Source organism: Fonsecaea erecta, assembly GCF_001651985.1.
Source record: "Fonsecaea erecta strain CBS 125763 chromosome Unknown Scaff3, whole genome shotgun sequence".
Classification (NCBI taxonomy): Eukaryota; Fungi; Ascomycota; class Eurotiomycetes; order Chaetothyriales; family Herpotrichiellaceae; genus Fonsecaea; species Fonsecaea erecta.
This window is the reverse complement of record NW_017387246.1, coordinates 1,012,303-1,027,766: the sequence shown is the minus strand read 5'-3', so window position 1 is coordinate 1,027,766 and position 15,464 is coordinate 1,012,303. Positions and strand designations below refer to the sequence as shown.

The following is a 15,464-nucleotide window of genomic DNA, read 5'->3' as shown; positions in this document are numbered from 1 at the left end:
GGACGTCTAGCCTACCTATGTAGGCTTAAAGAAGCCATAGCATTGGGCGTCCGGGGCGACCCCCCGGCTAAACCCCTCGGATCTACCCTGCTCTTCAAGCCATGATCCCTGTCGACTCTGCCGCGTGCCTTATTCCACGTCAACGCACACGCAATCCATCGTGTCCAACTTTCTCGTCTTGAGCAAACAAGGTCCAATAGCCAGGGGTTCTTCCCCCCGTCACCATGCCGGATCAATAGGAATCGATACTAGTTTTATCTTTTTGGAAGGAGAGGAGTATGTGCAGGCTACCTAGGGAGTCCCCAGGAGTGCCAAGAGTAGTGGGATAAAGGGCAACGTGTAGATACAGAGAAGATTTCAAAATGCCAGGCGAAACGAAACCGACGCCAACAAAACGAGAGTCCAGATCAAAGTCCAATGCGACGCGAAAGAGAAATCGAAGCAAGACGAACAGCAGAACAAAAGGACAGTTAAGAGACACAGACCGAGCTGTCGAGAGCCCAACTGTCATCGTGTCCCTCCACCTCCATTTGTTCCCCCAGCCTTGTCTGTTGTCGCGTCTGATGGCGCCGGAGCAGCCTTGCTCGGGGCACTGGCTGTTGGTGGCGGCATGGGGACCGGGTCATCGTAGCCGTAATCCAAATCGTCGTCGCCAAGCTGGTCCAGTGGCTGGTTATCATATGCCTGCGGAGGATGAAGCGGGCCATGGTAGTTGGCGGAGGCTTTGGACGTGGCCTTTTGTTTTTTTCCCTTCCTGCCTTTGAGCTTGGCTTTCTCTAGTAACCGCCTCTTCTCGGCTAGCCGGCGCCGTTCCTTGCGATCCTTGATCTCGTATTGACGAATCAATGCATGCGGAGGTTCACCAAAAATGCTCTCGTACTCGCAGAATTCGCAGATCCAGATGTCCTCGGGGGCCGGCGGATGTTGCAGATTGTTGTATTCTTGCTGCAGCTTTCTCTGTTTGGCGGCCAAAGCATACACGTCTGCTCGCCTTCGGCGAGGCTTCTTGCCTTGGGCATTTGCATTGGCGGCAGTGGGAGCCGCGGGTGCTGGTTGCGTGTTTGGCGGAACCACGCCCGGACTGGTCTGGGTCGCTTGAGTTGATACCTTTTGGTGTGTTGCGCCCGGAGCTGGCGGAGCCAGATTGTTCCGTTGGGCGTAACCCGGCGAGTATAAGCTTTGCTCGGGGAAGGTCACTCCTTTGGCCTCGCTCTCGCATGTAAAGGTAAACTGCGAACTGGTATGGGCCTGCTTGACTTGTTGGTCTAGGACGCCCACATTCTCTTGGCCTTTACCGAGTGGCTTGCGAAGCAGAGCCGTGGCATTGGCAATGGCGGCAGATATGATGCCTTGATCTTTAGATTCTTCGGCTTCAAAACACATTAGTCAGACCCACACCCTCATCTTCGATGCTTGAGCCTTACCTTTGGCGTTGGCAGACATGTTCTGGTCATACTTGGAAGTATTACCTCGAGCGTTCGAGCCATTAACCGAGATACCAAGGGGGTTTCGACCCGGATGCTTTCTTGCGCTGCGACCTCTCCCGGCTCCTTGGACGCCGAGGCCAGTAGGAGGGCTTCCGGCGTTAGCGATTGTTGAATAAGAATCGTCTGCAGAGCCTTCTCTCGATCCGCTGATTCCCATGTGCGCCAACTGGTCCGTCACGGATGAATGATGCAGGCTCAAACTGCCAGATGTGGGAATCTTTCGCTTTTTCTTGTTATTGGTGTTCTCAAACGCTTCATATCCGTCCGGCCCAGCGATGGTGCCCTTAGAAGAGTATCTATGACGCCCAGTGCGGGGAGATCGCGGAGGAGACACAAAGTAGCGACGGACAGGAACCATGCGCTCGTCTTGAGAGTCGAGGTCATCTTCGTATTCATCGTGGTGGCAATGGTGGTGGTGGTGAGGACATTCGTGATCGTCTTCGTGGTCGTGGTCATGATCTTGATCATACCCGTCACTGTGTTGGTGCACTAAAACTTTGCTGTCATTCGGATATTCGCCATTTTCACCATAGTGGGCATATGACAGCAAGCTGGTTGAGGGCAGCGTAGGAGGATACGTGATTGCTTCAGCGGCCTCTTGAGACAACCTGGACTTGATGGACCGTTTGGGGAGTGGCCGAATCAGTCGCTCGGGGAAAACGGTAGAGGGAGTGTCAGGGGACGAGAGGTAAGATGTGTCTGTATTCCCATGGTTATTTATTGCTCGGAGTGGCTCGCAGTGGATGCCTGAGGCCACCTATGAGAGACATACTGTATGCCATCTTCGACAGTCTTTCCTCCTTTTATTGAGCCCGAGCCAACAAAGATTTTCTCTGCCCCATCCAATGGTACTTTGCAGAGTCGACGCCGAATCCTGATGATGGTCACAAGGTTAGCCAACGTTCAACCAAAATAGAACGCCTTGACGTGAGGGTTGGGTGTCGGTTGATTGCCTCGATACTGTTCATATAGGAGTAGGTGGGCGTACCAGCGAAACCGAATTATTCAGCCAAATGTGATGAGTCGTCGAGTGCTCTCATGGAGCAGAGACTCGTCTCTGGCAAAGTAGATATCCAAGCGGAATATTGTGTAAAGGTGTTGGAGGATGTGGACTCCAGCTGAATGGACTCAACGGGTAAGTGAAAATTCTAGTAGTTGTCAAGACTGTTCAACGATAGCTTGCACGAGCAGAAGCAGACGCAGATGGAGGTGCACTTCGACTCCGTTCGATATCGGCTGCCAAGCCCCTGGGTAGCCGAGTGGGAGCCTCGTCTCATCTCATCCCACCCTCGCTTCAAACACCTGTCTCACAAATGTTTTTACAGATGTTACAATAGGGGGTTTCTAGGCTAAAGACCACCTTGCAATTCGTTTGCCACCTTGGACTATGTTTTCTGCTTGTGGTCGTTACTTTCATGAAATTATATCATAATGGCACTAGGGCGTTCTTCAATTTCAGGTCCGAGAGCCAGTAATCCTCTAACATCCCGAGCTTGAGTGTTTGCTTGTCGTTGAGTGGATGGCGTAATCGTTGCAATTTATCCTCGCTATCCCCGAAAGAATCAATTTCTCTTGCTGTTAATGAGCAGAGCGTGTGGTGGTGGCAACGTCTTGAGGATTTCGTGCGGCCTTTGAAGCTACCCTCTTTGCTCGGCCGGCCGTTGATTTGGCATGGTCAACCTCATCAAGCTCCTCCGTTGCCTTTCTTTTGTTCTCCTTTCGAGAGCCCGATTCGTGAATGTCTGTCAATTGGACTCGCGAGATCCTCATTCCATTGACCACAGGTGTGCTGTTGTGACGTGTGGCGGCTTTAGTGGTGTCTTCAGGTTCGTCCGCGTCGGCAACCACAGTTTTACTGGAATCTGGTGGGGATGGGAGATCTGCCTTGACTCGGCGACGTTTCCGGGGTACCTCATCCTCACTCAACACTTCCAACTGTGACACCATGCCTCCCGACCTGAGACTATCCTGGCTGAGCTGAGAGCATTCTCCGCCCCCTTCGTCGTCTTCTTTGCCAACAACAGCATGGCCGGGGTTGGTAGAATTTGGTCCGTGCCTTTCCTTCGAAATCATTGTCTCTTCATTCAGTTCTTCGTTGGGGTCTCCTCCTGCAACGCTTTCTGCATATTCATCGTCCTCTTCAACTTCAGCTTCAGCATCTTGAGTTTTGTGATCGGATGAGGGCTGCCGATGGACATGTTTGAGACCCATATCTGCTAGACTCATGTCATTTGCCCAACTCTCGTCCGCCTCAGCTTGCGTGTGGGATTGGGCCCAGCCATTGTCCTTGATGGCGAAGATCTCCTTCCAATTCTTCATGAGAGCCACCTTCTCCTCCTGGCCATCTTTGTACGCTGGCGTCTGTCGCCCAGTCGAGTGGGCCCAAATCGTACCCTTGATGCCAATAGTCAACAGCTTGGCCTCGTCCAATCCTGAAGGAGGGATGCTAGTTGTCTCGATCAACTTTCTCTTCTTTCCCCTTCTGGAGTCCTGGGCAGCGATGAGGTTGTGTTTTGTAGGGGCGCCACCTTGGGGATTTTTTCTCAGCAACGTGGGATCATCGTCCATATAGTCATCCGAGTAGTATTCCCAGTCGCTGTAATATTCACTCGTCTCGTTCTTGACTGCATCCTCCTCTTGGTACACAGGACTGTGTACAGCATGCTCGGCGAGGTCGTCGGCCAACTCTGGAGTTGGGTCTGCGTCCCAGAGGATGTCCTCGAGATCGTCGTAGGGAGAGTAAGCGTAGTCTTCAATATCAGACATTTTGAAGGAGCGAATCTTCTCATCACATCCAACTGCGTTTCAAGACGACAGAGCAGGTTTCATCAGCAGGAAGTGGAGGCAAGAGTGACGGGATGGTGAGAGCGATTGAAGAGGAAACGGTTATAGGTTCATCATCCGAATCAAGGTGGACTATTTGCTCCTCCTTTGACTCGAAAGACTTCCTGAACGCCGTCTGAGCAATAATACAACCAAGAACGGCGTGGTGCAGGACGGGGGACAAATGGAATCCAGTGTGACGATGCTCGGGCAGGCATCTTTTGGAGAAGCCTCGCGTGTTTCGATCCCCGCCTATTTGCCCGCAGGAATGAGACGCTGCGCTCTGCCATTCCCGACGCCATGCGATGACAGCCGAGATCTGGGGAGGGCTTTACATTCCCATTTCTCTCTTCATGCCACATAAATTGCCATACACTCAGTCTCTGTGCGTGTCAACAATGTGATTAGTCTATCTACCTTGCTTCAACATGTCCCACTACCCTTTCTCCCGAGCTGCAGTAGCTTTGCGCAGTAAGAGCGCCATTCGCTCTTACTCCACGAAGCGTATCGACTCAATCCTCATTGCAAATAGAGGAGAGATTGCCCTCAGAGTCAATCGCACTGCTTCCCAGCACGGCATTCGCACAACAACTCTGTACACGACTCCAGATGCTCTCTCGCAGCATGCTCTGTCCTCGCCCTTCTCCTTCAACCTCGGCGCAACAGCCGCTTATTTGGATCAAGAGAAAATCCTCCGAGTAGCGAAACAAGAGGGTTGTCAAGCTATCCACCCGGGGTATGGCTTCCTATCCGAGAATGCAGAGTTCGCAAAGAGGTGTGCCGAAGAGGGTGTCACTTTCATCGGCCCTCCTGCCAGCGCCATTGAGGATATGGGTGACAAGGCTAGGAGCAAAGAGATTATGAACGCGGCCGGTGTGCCTTGTGTACCGGGCTACCATGGATCTGACCAGGCACCCGAGATACTTGCACAAGAAGCGGACAAGATCGGCTATCCTGTCCTGATCAAAGCTGTCCGAGGCGGCGGAGGCAAGGGGATGCGGATCGCAAAAACTGCCCAAGACTTTGCAGAGATGCTTGAAAGTGCAAAGAGTGAGGCCAGAAATTCCTTTGGAAACGATGAAGTCCTCGTCGAAAAATACATCACTACACCACGTCACATTGAGGTTCAGGTATTTGCCGACAAGCACGGAAACTGTGTTGCTCTGGGTGAGCGAGATTGTTCCATTCAACGCCGCCATCAGAAGATTCTTGAAGAATCTCCAGCTCCCAACTTGGATGACACGATTCGAAAAGATCTGTGGGATAAGGCGCGAGCAGCTGCACTTGCTGTCAAGTACGAAGGAGCTGGTACAGTTGAATTCATTTTTGACAATGACACGGGTGCCTTCTACTTCATGGAAATGAATACCAGACTCCAGGTGGAGCATCCTGTCACCGAGATGGTGACTGGTCTTGATCTTGTGCATTGGCAGATCTTGGTCGCGGAAGGCAAACCACTGCCGCTTACCCAGGATCAAGTCGAAGAACAGATTTCCCAACGTGGACATGCCATCGAAGCCCGAATCTACGCCGAGAATCCAGACAAGGGATTCATACCCGACTCTGGCAAACTTTTGCACGTTCGGCTCCCTAGGGAGACCGCGGACGTGCGGATAGATAGCGGATTTGTGCAAGGCGACGAGGTTTCAAGCCATTATGACCCCATGATCGCCAAACTGATTGTCAGGGGCGAAACTCGAGAAGACGCTCTACGCAAAATGGTTGCAGCATTACAAGACTACGAGGTGGCTGGACCAGTAACAAACATTGACTTCCTCAAGAGAATATGCAAATCCCCGGATTTTGTGAATGGTGATGTCGAGACAGGGTATATTGGAAAACACCATGAGGAACTCTTCCCACAAATCAATGTCACTTCTGAAGTCCTTGCGCAGGCAGCGATTGCTTCGTTCCTCCGCCATTCAAATGCTTACAATTCGGTTGCAAAGGCTTCATCCTGGCAGGTCCCTCCGCCTTCGTGGCTTAACACATCGTCCGACTTCCAGCCACGAACCTTTCAATTCACCACCGCAAGTTTCGAACCCGAACCTGGAAAACAACCCGAAATCCTCACCGTGGAACTTCGACAAATAAGTCCAGGTACATTCTCTGTGTCAACTCTGAATTCTGACTCGATGTCCGTTTCATCGTCTTTCGACCCTGAATCAAATACCTTGACGACGTACTTTCCCCATACACGACATACCTCACACATCATATTCTCTCCCCCCTCAACCTCATCAGGCTCAGCATCAAACCCAGAAACATTACATCTCTTCACCCCGCATGGCTCCTTCATTCTCTACTCGCCTTCACCTTCATGGCTCCAGAAAGCCCTCGGTGTGACCGAGAAACCCAACTCGCTGTTGTCCCCCATGCCTGCTAAGATCCTCCGTGTGCTCGTCTCACCAGGGGATGTGGTGAAGAAGGAGCAAGCTTTGATTGTTATCGAGAGTATGAAGATGGAGACTGTTATAAGAAGCCCGATGGAGGGAGCCAAGGTGCAGAGAATAGTGCACCAAGAGGGCGAGGTGGTCGCGAGTGGTGTTGCCCTTGTGGAGTTTGAAGAAGATGGAACACACGAAGGAAAGTGAATATTGATATGATATGTCGAGAACTGGAAGTGCGAAGGCGTATGTTCCAGTTTTTATACGAAGGGAATCCGAAAGGGTCATGATATCGGAGCGAGGTGGCTGGCTGGTATCGATAATTTTTAGCCTTCAGGGGTGAAAAGCATCTGCTATACACTATGGGTAGAGGAGCACAGACAGCAGAGCAATCAAATAACAAAAAAGTTAGCACATGCTATGCCTTTGAAATTCTAATCTTATCATTTATGTGGCCAAACCCTTGACCCATACTCCATGACCCTCGCAAGTGCTCTGCAGCAGTGACAAGAATTACAAGAAAACGTCGCTTTTTCCAAAATTGTGTATTGTCCAATTGCTTATCTCAGAAGCTGACTGACTCGACTTCCACAGTCGGTCTCCGGACGTTGTGCGTCCCGTTTTCCCTTTTCCCCTGAGTAACGAATGTGACGCCTGTAAATCCAGCAGTATTAGGAGGGATCCCAAAGTCCGTGTCCAAAACAAAACAAAGTCCTCGCCTCCCAGCTCTCATTCGTGTGCAGAGCGCAATTCCAAATCCTCCACTTCTCCCTCTTCCCTGGTTACCCACCGCTTTTGCCAGTGGTCTTCTGGAGGCTCGAGTTGCCTGGACCCCATTCCCCCTTCCCCCCTCATTCAACAGGTTTGGGGCCGACGCTCAGGAGGTGGCCTCGTCTGAAAGTCCTGAAGAGCGCTCTCCGAAGCAGTTTCTCGAAAACCGAAACGATCAGGCCGGCTGGCTGGGTCATCATAGCTGAGATCCATGCCGCCTCCTTCGCCGTCGTCTTCGGAACTGTCATCCGTGTCGACCCAGTCCTCGTCGTCGTCCTGCAGCTCGTCACCGCCGTCGTACTTGTCGCCGCCGTATATGTCAGAGGTCTCGCTTGATCCCTCATCCGCACCGGGGTCGAATACTTGCTCGGCCACTTCGTGGTGGACCACGGTTCCCGTGCTCCCGCCAGAGTCCCCCTGGGTGGAAGAGGTCTGGGGGGTCATAGAACCGCTTCGGTTCCAGGACGTCAGTGGGGGAGTAAGGCGAAGTACCGGGGGAGGAGAACGGACAGCGTTGCCAGACGGACCATTCTGCGGAGACTGGTGTGGACGTTGAACAAGTTGCAAAGCCTGGTTTGCAATGTCGACCGCCGCACGCAATTGCTCAAGCTCCGCATCCCGGTCTCTGACAGCTGCCCGTACGATCTTCAGTTCATGCTCCAGAGCTTGATTTCTGTCCACCAGGAATCTCACATTCTGCTGGTGCATCTGGTTCTCACGATCGAGTTGACGGAGAGCCTCATCCACTTTCCAGAAAGCTTGATGCATAGCTTCCATGCGAATCTGGACTTCGCGAACCGCGGCTCCCGGTTGGAAAGGAACAGGCTGGGCCGCCCCGACGTTTACCCCGTAGGCATAGGCATTCCCGGCAGCCACAGGCGTGGCTGAATCTGGCACTCTGGCCCTTGCTGCTGCGACTTGATCCCGCCAGCGAAGCTTGAGGACTCTGACATCCTCAGGATCCTGGCGTGGACCGGGGGTGTTAAGGCGGTATTCGCGAGGCTGAAGTGAAAATTCGCCGGGAGCAGTCTGCTCCACTTTGCGTTGTTTGCCGTCGGACGAGAATTTGTCGTACTCTTCTGCCCAGTTGAACGGAGCGTCATTGTCAAGGTCTTGCGGAGTCGTTGCGGCGGGTTGTTCAGGTTCAGGCTGAGGTTCAGGTGCTGGCTGGTCGTCCAAAAATGGGTCAGACTCGCCAGTAGATGCAAGCCCATGGTTTGGTCGACGATTTCTCCAGCATGCAAAAGTATCTGTGCTGGAATTTCCGGATGAGAGATGTCGAGATGATGGCGCGGCACTTGAAAGGGATCCGGTTCGGCCTTCGAGCCAGTCCGTGAGAGAACGACAATGCCTATGGCGGAGGGTGCGGCCCTCAGGCAGATTCCCGCCCAAGATGTCGCCCTCTTCGCCGCTCATTTCAGGGGCTTCCGGGAAGTTCGCCAAAGTATTTGCCGCGTCGGAACTGGTCGCGGACTCATCTGAGTCCGGATTGTCAGGGAGCTTAGTAGTTGTCACTTCGGAGTCGATTCGGCGCAAGGCTATGTTGTCATCAGCGCGTCTATGCCCCTCTTCAGACATTTGTTCAGCGGAGTCTGCAATGGAGTCGTAATCAGCATCGCTTGAACCATCCATGTAGTGTGTGTTCACGTACTTCAGCGTCGATTGAGGTTCAGCAGAGATCAGGGTGTTATCGGGAAGAACAGGCGGTGCAGGAGCAGCGTGGTCATCTTGCTGTATCAGCTGCTCGGTGTCAGAGTCGTCAGAACTAGCTTCTGGCCCATGGTGCACAGAATATAGGTTGTCAGATCCCTGGTGTTGAAACAGGTGTCGACGCTTGAACACCTGGAAAGTCCTTGTCAGCTTTTCTTTAGCACCTGTGAAGAATGATTTGGCTTTTCCCATCTTGACAGCAGAGGGCAAACTTACTGGGTGTGAGCTTGGTGTGGTTGAGGATTTGTCTTAGTGAAGTCGGTTGCTGGAGTTGCTGTTTGTGTTTGTGTTTGCTTTTTGCGTTGTGTTGAAGCACTTTCCAGTGTCGTCGTGCTGTCCTGAGGGAAGTCAAAACGAACAGGCGAAGAAGGATATATTTATATTAGGAGAGGTCCGAACGGTGTCATTGTCAGGGTGAAGCGTCCATTCGGCAACGCAGGAGACAGGACGGTTCAGGCGTCGCGACACAAGTACAATTGCCTGACTTAGAGACCTGAAGAACAAAGCAACATCCTGAATTTAATTGTCCATATGAGGCAGTTCACGATTCACAAATATAAAGGAATAACCCAGGGACGCCTGGGCCTCAGCTGAGGCAGTGAAGCCCTCAAGGGCAACCCTTTTGTTCAGCTCAGACAATGCAGGTGCTTCAGATATAACATAGCTGTTTAAGACAGAGATCAATGCCAAGGAGGATTGTGTGAAAGAAAGCAATGCAAAGAGCAGACAAAGAAAACTGGACCGCTTCCTGGTATCAACAAAGGAATTAGTGCGCTGCCGTTGCTAAGCCATTGAGACTCGGATGGGCACAGGGCTGATGCATGGCTGTGCTCTCTGAGCAGATGAAGGTGGGCCAGCCAGGAAATGTCCGAAAAATAACCTGGCTGGCCACAGCTTAGCTTGTAGATGAGGATAAGTGCAGCCAACTGGCAAGATGCCTATACGAAAGGGAACAAACGGGGAGGTGAAGGAGCAAGGCTACAGGAGAAAGTCGATATGGATTATCGGAATGACGCTATCTCAAACAAGGAATAGCGGCACCAGCGGCTTCGGCATCACCAAAACGGAAGGAAGAACGATATACCGAGCCACTTGGGCTAGACACTCATCCATGATCCAAGCCATGTGTCTTTCATCTGCATTCATGTGCCAATAACCAAGTATTCCAAGACCTATCTTGTTATCATTTTTCCGTGTTCTTTCACTTCTCTTACCTGTAATTTTTGTACCTCAGTGACATTGGCTCCACCTGGTGAAAAGTTGGAAGTCCTGCAGTCGACTGCAAAGTCACAAGTGGCCACATTTTTCAAACACGCCTTCTTGGGGCTTTGTCCTTCTTTCAGACCCTGTTGGCTGCCGATCTTCCTCCAGGACACCATCAAGAACTCGGAATAAGATCTTGATTTGGTAGCCGCCGTCACTCTCCATCTCTCCGTTAAAATTCACCCGCCCGACACCCCGCCAACCGTTGTACATTCATTAGTCGTAACATTATTGCCCTGTCTGCAGGTATGCCAAAGACGTCTGTCCGAAAGCCTTCGGTACAGAATAGTCTAACATCTATGCAGATACGCCGCGCATTGTTCCCCTGACTTGTCATGGCCACTCTCGGCCGATCACACATTTGAGCTTTTCCTCCATTGTGGATGATGATCAATACTACCTGATATCGGCCTGCAAAGGTGAGATCCTATCCGCCTAAGCTCAAGCTATTTCTAATTTTGGTCATCAGACAATAACCCCATGCTGAGAGATGGCATGACAGGAGATTGGTACGGTTATTTTAAGGCTAGATGAGTTCTTGAGCTGACTTTGGCACAGGATTGGGACATTCATTGGACACAAAGGCGCCGTTTGGTCGTCAAGACTGTCTTCCGATGCTAGAATTGCCGCAACTGGATCCGCAGATTTCTCCGCGTGAGATTGGAAGAGCACACAGTTTGGTTATTTCGTGCTGACATCACACAGGAGAATCTGGGATCCCCAGACTGGGGAGTGTTTGTACGTCTTGACACACAACCACATCGTTCGTGCCGTCGCATTTCCAATACAGACTAATCCACAATGTGTGGCTACCGGCGCGCAAGACAAGTCCCTCAAGATCTTTGATCTCAGTCGAGGTGGCAGTGCTGCTTCACCCGACCAGGTCAATGGCGCCTCTCCTGTCACCGCGACTACCACCTCCGAAGGGCATGAGATTGGAGCGGGCCAACATGGAGGCAGCATTAAATCAATTGTGTGGAATGTTGACTACAATATTCTCACTACTGCTTGCGAGGACAAGACTCTTCGGTGGTGGGACTTGAGGGTCCAACGCATGATCGCCAGCGTCAAGACCGAGCGTGACATTACATCCTGCGAGCTCTCCACAAACAAAGCGGAAGACAGCAATCCTGGAATTCTTAGTGTGGCGGCTGGACATTCCTGTCTCTTTTATGACGCTGGGAGACCTGGCGAGCTTATCAAGCAAGTTAATTTCGACCACGAAGTCGCCAGTGTGGCCATCAATCCTGCAACTGGACGCTTTGTGACTGGTGGCAGGAAGGACACATGGGTCCGGGTATGGGATTTTGGGCAGGAAAAAGAGCTTGGTGAGCTTCAGCTGTCTCCATATCTTGCGCTTTCCTGCTAACTCTTCACAGAGGTTCTCAAAGGCCATCATGGGCCTATCTGGTCAACCGCATTCTCTCCTGACGGCAAGATCTATGCGACCGGAAGTGAAGATGGCACAATCAAGTTGTGGAAGGCTTGTAAGGAGCCGTACGGTCTCTGGCGCTGAGTTAAATACAAAGATACGACTGGAAGTCGGCTGCGGTGCAAACCACGTTTTTTCGAGAGTCCGTCTGAAATTCTCAGCCATACAACTGCCAAGCTCGCACGGCATTCAACAAAACGCACATGTTCTGGTGGTCAATACTCCACCGGAAAGAGATGTGGAACACGATGTCCATATTGTTGAGCTGTCCAGGATATTGACTTGGGACAATCTAAAAACCCCGGGGCTTCGGAATGACATAACCAGGCGGCTTGTCCGCGGATGATGTTCAGGCACCAAGAAGAATTGGTGGTCCGGAAGTACGTGCTATTGGGTAGTCGGGGAAGTTCTTTGGGTGTCTCCAAAGCCCGGAACGATCTCAGCGAGGAATGAGCTTCCACCTTATGAGCCGTGTGGCTGCAGGAACCAAGGACCTGGGCCAGGGGGGGACATAAAGCTTGAACGCAGCTCAGGCATAGGTAGATTAGATGACCAGAAATGGCTCCGGCACCGTGGACAGTGCTACGTTCTTCGTACCTCGTACTCTCTGGCATTCTACTCCGTACTCGAAGCTCTTACACTTGATGAAGCAGTGTCTGGGCAATAAGGGGAAAGGACGCTGCAGCTCTGGGGGTGAGGTGGGGTCCCAGCTGCCAATCAGCTGGGGGAAGCCGAAGCCTAGTAGCCGACATCTCACACCGACACCGCCAATTCCTCTAGGTACCCTGTGGGTGCCCTGCTGACTCCGTAGCGGCCAGCAGCCACCGAGGGCCCCTTGAATCCATGAACCGGGGCAGGGACAAGCACCGCCCACAGAAAAAAAAAGAGAGGCTCCGAGAGCTGGCGGTAAATAGCTGTCGCCCACCCAATCCCCACCATCCAATGCCCTGCACCACATATCCCATATCACTCCACCATTTCCCTTCTGGTCTTTTTTCCTCGCACTGTCTGGTTTCCTGTCCTAATGCGTCCCGATCGTTCGTCTGGCATTCGGGCCTAGCGAGGAAAGTTGGACGGACCGGTGTGCCATCAGCCAGACCTGTCATTCGCTTGATTACACCCCTCGGTCCTCCCTCCTCCGTTGTCGACACCCACCACACATTGGCTGCGCTGGTCGCCCACCATTAGCACTCGCCGCGTATTTGTCTCTCCGATTGATATACCCCCGCGCTGTCATCCATATCGAACAGTCTCTCTCTCCCCTGAACAGGAGACCACGGTCTCGAGCTCAGTTTCCTCTCCGAACGTTGGCCGGCTCCCTCTCGTCCACACCGCCGGCTCACAAGAAGATGGATCGGACGGATCTACTGGATCAAGAGAAACTCGAACAATCAAGCCACTCGACCATGGAGCACCGCCAACATAGTCAGGCGCCGTCGCAGAAGACAGCCTGGCCCAGGTGGGAACGCAAGGGCAAAGAGAAAAGCACCATTGCCCGCGCATGCTCATGGGTCGTGGATCATCAGATCAGTAAGAACGTCCTTACCCAGAGCTTGCCATGATATGTGCCATACTGATTTCTCTTTCTCACAGGCATCTCCGTCAACCTCATATCTATGCTCTTCTTTATACACTTTGTCTTCCCCTCGGCAAGGCACCACACCCAAAAGTTCTTCCAAATTTCCTACTACAACCCCGCGACCGGCAACTTCGCCCTGGGCTGGGACGATATCTTCTTTGTCTTCTACTGGACCATCGTCTTCACCGGCCTGCGTTGTGCTACCATGGACTATCTCCTTGGTCCGCTTGCCGCTTTTTTGGGCATTCGAAAACGAAAGCCAAAGGTGCGATTTGCGGAACAGGCCTGGATCCTCTGCTACTACACTGTCTCCTGGTGTACAGGCATGTATATCATGTACAACTCCGACTATTGGCTCGATCTCCGCGCTCTATGGAGGACGTGGCCAGACCGCGAAATGGAAGGAATGGCCAAATGGTACTACCTGGTCCAATTCGGGTTCTGGCTGCAACAGATAGTTGTGGTGAACATTGAGGAGCGCCGGAAGGACCACTGGCAGATGTTCACGCACCATATTGTGACTTGTTCACTCATTTTCACATCCTACGGCTATCATCAATACCGCGTCGGGACGCTGATTCTCTGTCTAATGGACTTCGCCGACATCATCCTGCCCTTCGCCAAGATCCTCAAGTACCTCCATTTCGAGTTTGCATGCGACGTTGCATTTGGTGTTTTCATGGTGTCCTGGCTGATTGCCAGGCATGTTCTATACATGACTGTCTGGTACAGCATCTACGCCCATATCCCAGAGGAAATCAAGTACGGATGTTATAAAGGCAGCGTACAGAATCTGGAAGGTCCATTCCCGACGCCCAACGACTGGGACCATCTTATCCAACCATTCAAGAACCCTGTCGGACTAGTCTGCTGGAATAACAACATCAAATGGGCCTTCTTGATCATGCTCCTTGCTCTCCAGGTGATGTTGATTCTCTGGTTCGGCATGATCGCACGGGTTGCCTGGAAAGTGCTCTCTGGCAATGGGGCAGAAGATGTGCGCTCGGACGACGAGGACGACGAAGAAGAAGAAGAAGTACCGGAAGGGAAGTCGTCGAGAGATTATGTCGACAAAGTGAACCTCTGCGTCGACCCCCAGGAAGAGTACCTAGAAACGGAAATCCTCAGCACGGATCCGAACTTTTCTCTTTCGAAGTCTTCCAAATCGCGCACAAAATCAAGGTCCAAGTCCAAGTCCGCATCGCCATCCTCCTCGGTGGCAGGTAGGCAATCAACACCAGAGTCATCTATCGCCGGCTCCAGCAGTGGTGGGAGGAGGAAACAGAAGCACGAATCTGCACATTCCTCCGGCGTCAACCTGCTTGGGGGTAGCAGTGATCGCAAGGAACTGCTTGGCCGCATCGGTTGCGATAAAGGCTCTTCGTCCGACTGAGCAATATTGATGGGGAAGAGGGACGACAGATACATGCTCTCGCTGAGCATGCACACAAGGTAGTTCCATGGCCGGGTGCCGGTCATTTCTGGGTTCGTCCTCTATGTTTCAGGGACTTTGTTGTCTTTTTGGTGTCTGGTAACCTCCGGATTATGCGCCAGAGCCTAGAAAGTCGTGTTAAAACAGCGATCCATCAGGGTCTCCCCGCAGACTGCAAAGAGGGCGCGAGCGGCATGCAATTGACGTGGGGCTGGAGAGGCGACAACCGAGCGAAACCAGCATCGATACCACACAGGCTAGAGAGAAACCCAGCGGGCACGTATTGTACTTCCCACGCATGACGAGGTATGTCCATAGTACAACAGCCCTGTGGGTCATGCATATGAATATGGCGTGGGAGGTGTCGAGGCACCATACAGACGATAGACAGGCGGCTGCCGCAGACTAGGCAGTTACATACACCTAGATAGCCCCATAGATGGACGATTCAACGAAGCCGCGCCAGAGTCGAGACGGGATCTTGCTTCCCGTTCACCTCAGACGTCGAGGAGAGGCTGTCAACCGCGATCGAATCACTTGAAGCGATATTGGTTCATGGAGAGAGAACCCGGTTTGGGCT

The 15,464-nt window shown here is 52.3% G+C and overlaps 6 protein-coding genes across 6 annotated transcripts; 3 read left to right on the top strand and 3 right to left on the bottom strand.

Annotated features, from left to right (window-relative positions):
• Nucleotides 1–507: 507 nt before the first annotated feature.
• Nucleotides 508–2,269, bottom strand: AYL99_03615 (hypothetical protein; the record flags this gene model as incomplete). Its single annotated transcript, XM_018835129.1, has 3 exons — nt 508–1,370; nt 1,425–2,186; nt 2,260–2,269. The coding sequence occupies 3 exons, from the start codon at nt 2,267–2,269 to the stop codon at nt 508–510; spliced, it is 1,635 nt and encodes a 544-aa protein (XP_018694779.1).
• Nucleotides 2,270–3,065: 796 nt separating this feature from the next.
• Nucleotides 3,066–4,253, bottom strand: AYL99_03614 (hypothetical protein; the record flags this gene model as incomplete). Its single annotated transcript, XM_018835128.1, has 1 exon — nt 3,066–4,253. The coding sequence occupies one exon, from the start codon at nt 4,251–4,253 to the stop codon at nt 3,066–3,068; it is 1,188 nt and encodes a 395-aa protein (XP_018694778.1).
• Nucleotides 4,254–4,738: 485 nt separating this feature from the next.
• Nucleotides 4,739–6,904, top strand: AYL99_03613 (hypothetical protein; the record flags this gene model as incomplete). Its single annotated transcript, XM_018835127.1, has 1 exon — nt 4,739–6,904. The coding sequence occupies one exon, from the start codon at nt 4,739–4,741 to the stop codon at nt 6,902–6,904; it is 2,166 nt and encodes a 721-aa protein (XP_018694777.1).
• Nucleotides 6,905–7,552: 648 nt separating this feature from the next.
• On the bottom strand, nt 7,553–9,370 carry AYL99_03612 (hypothetical protein; the record flags this gene model as incomplete). Its single annotated transcript, XM_018835126.1, has 1 exon — nt 7,553–9,370. One exon carries the CDS (start codon nt 9,368–9,370, stop codon nt 7,553–7,555), a length of 1,818 nt encoding a protein of 605 aa, XP_018694776.1.
• A 1,551-nt stretch (nt 9,371–10,921) lies between these two features.
• On the top strand, nt 10,922–11,957 carry AYL99_03611 (hypothetical protein; the record flags this gene model as incomplete). The annotated part of the gene is made up of 4 exons (XM_018835125.1): nt 10,922–10,950; nt 11,000–11,095; nt 11,147–11,769; nt 11,821–11,957. The coding sequence occupies 4 exons, from the start codon at nt 10,922–10,924 to the stop codon at nt 11,955–11,957; spliced, it is 885 nt and encodes a 294-aa protein (XP_018694775.1).
• A 1,265-nt stretch (nt 11,958–13,222) lies between these two features.
• Nucleotides 13,223–14,845, top strand: AYL99_03610 (hypothetical protein; the record flags this gene model as incomplete). Its single annotated transcript, XM_018835124.1, has 2 exons — nt 13,223–13,403; nt 13,467–14,845. 2 exons carry the CDS (start codon nt 13,223–13,225, stop codon nt 14,843–14,845), a joined length of 1,560 nt encoding a protein of 519 aa, XP_018694774.1.
• Between the last annotated feature and the right edge of the window lie 619 nt (nt 14,846–15,464).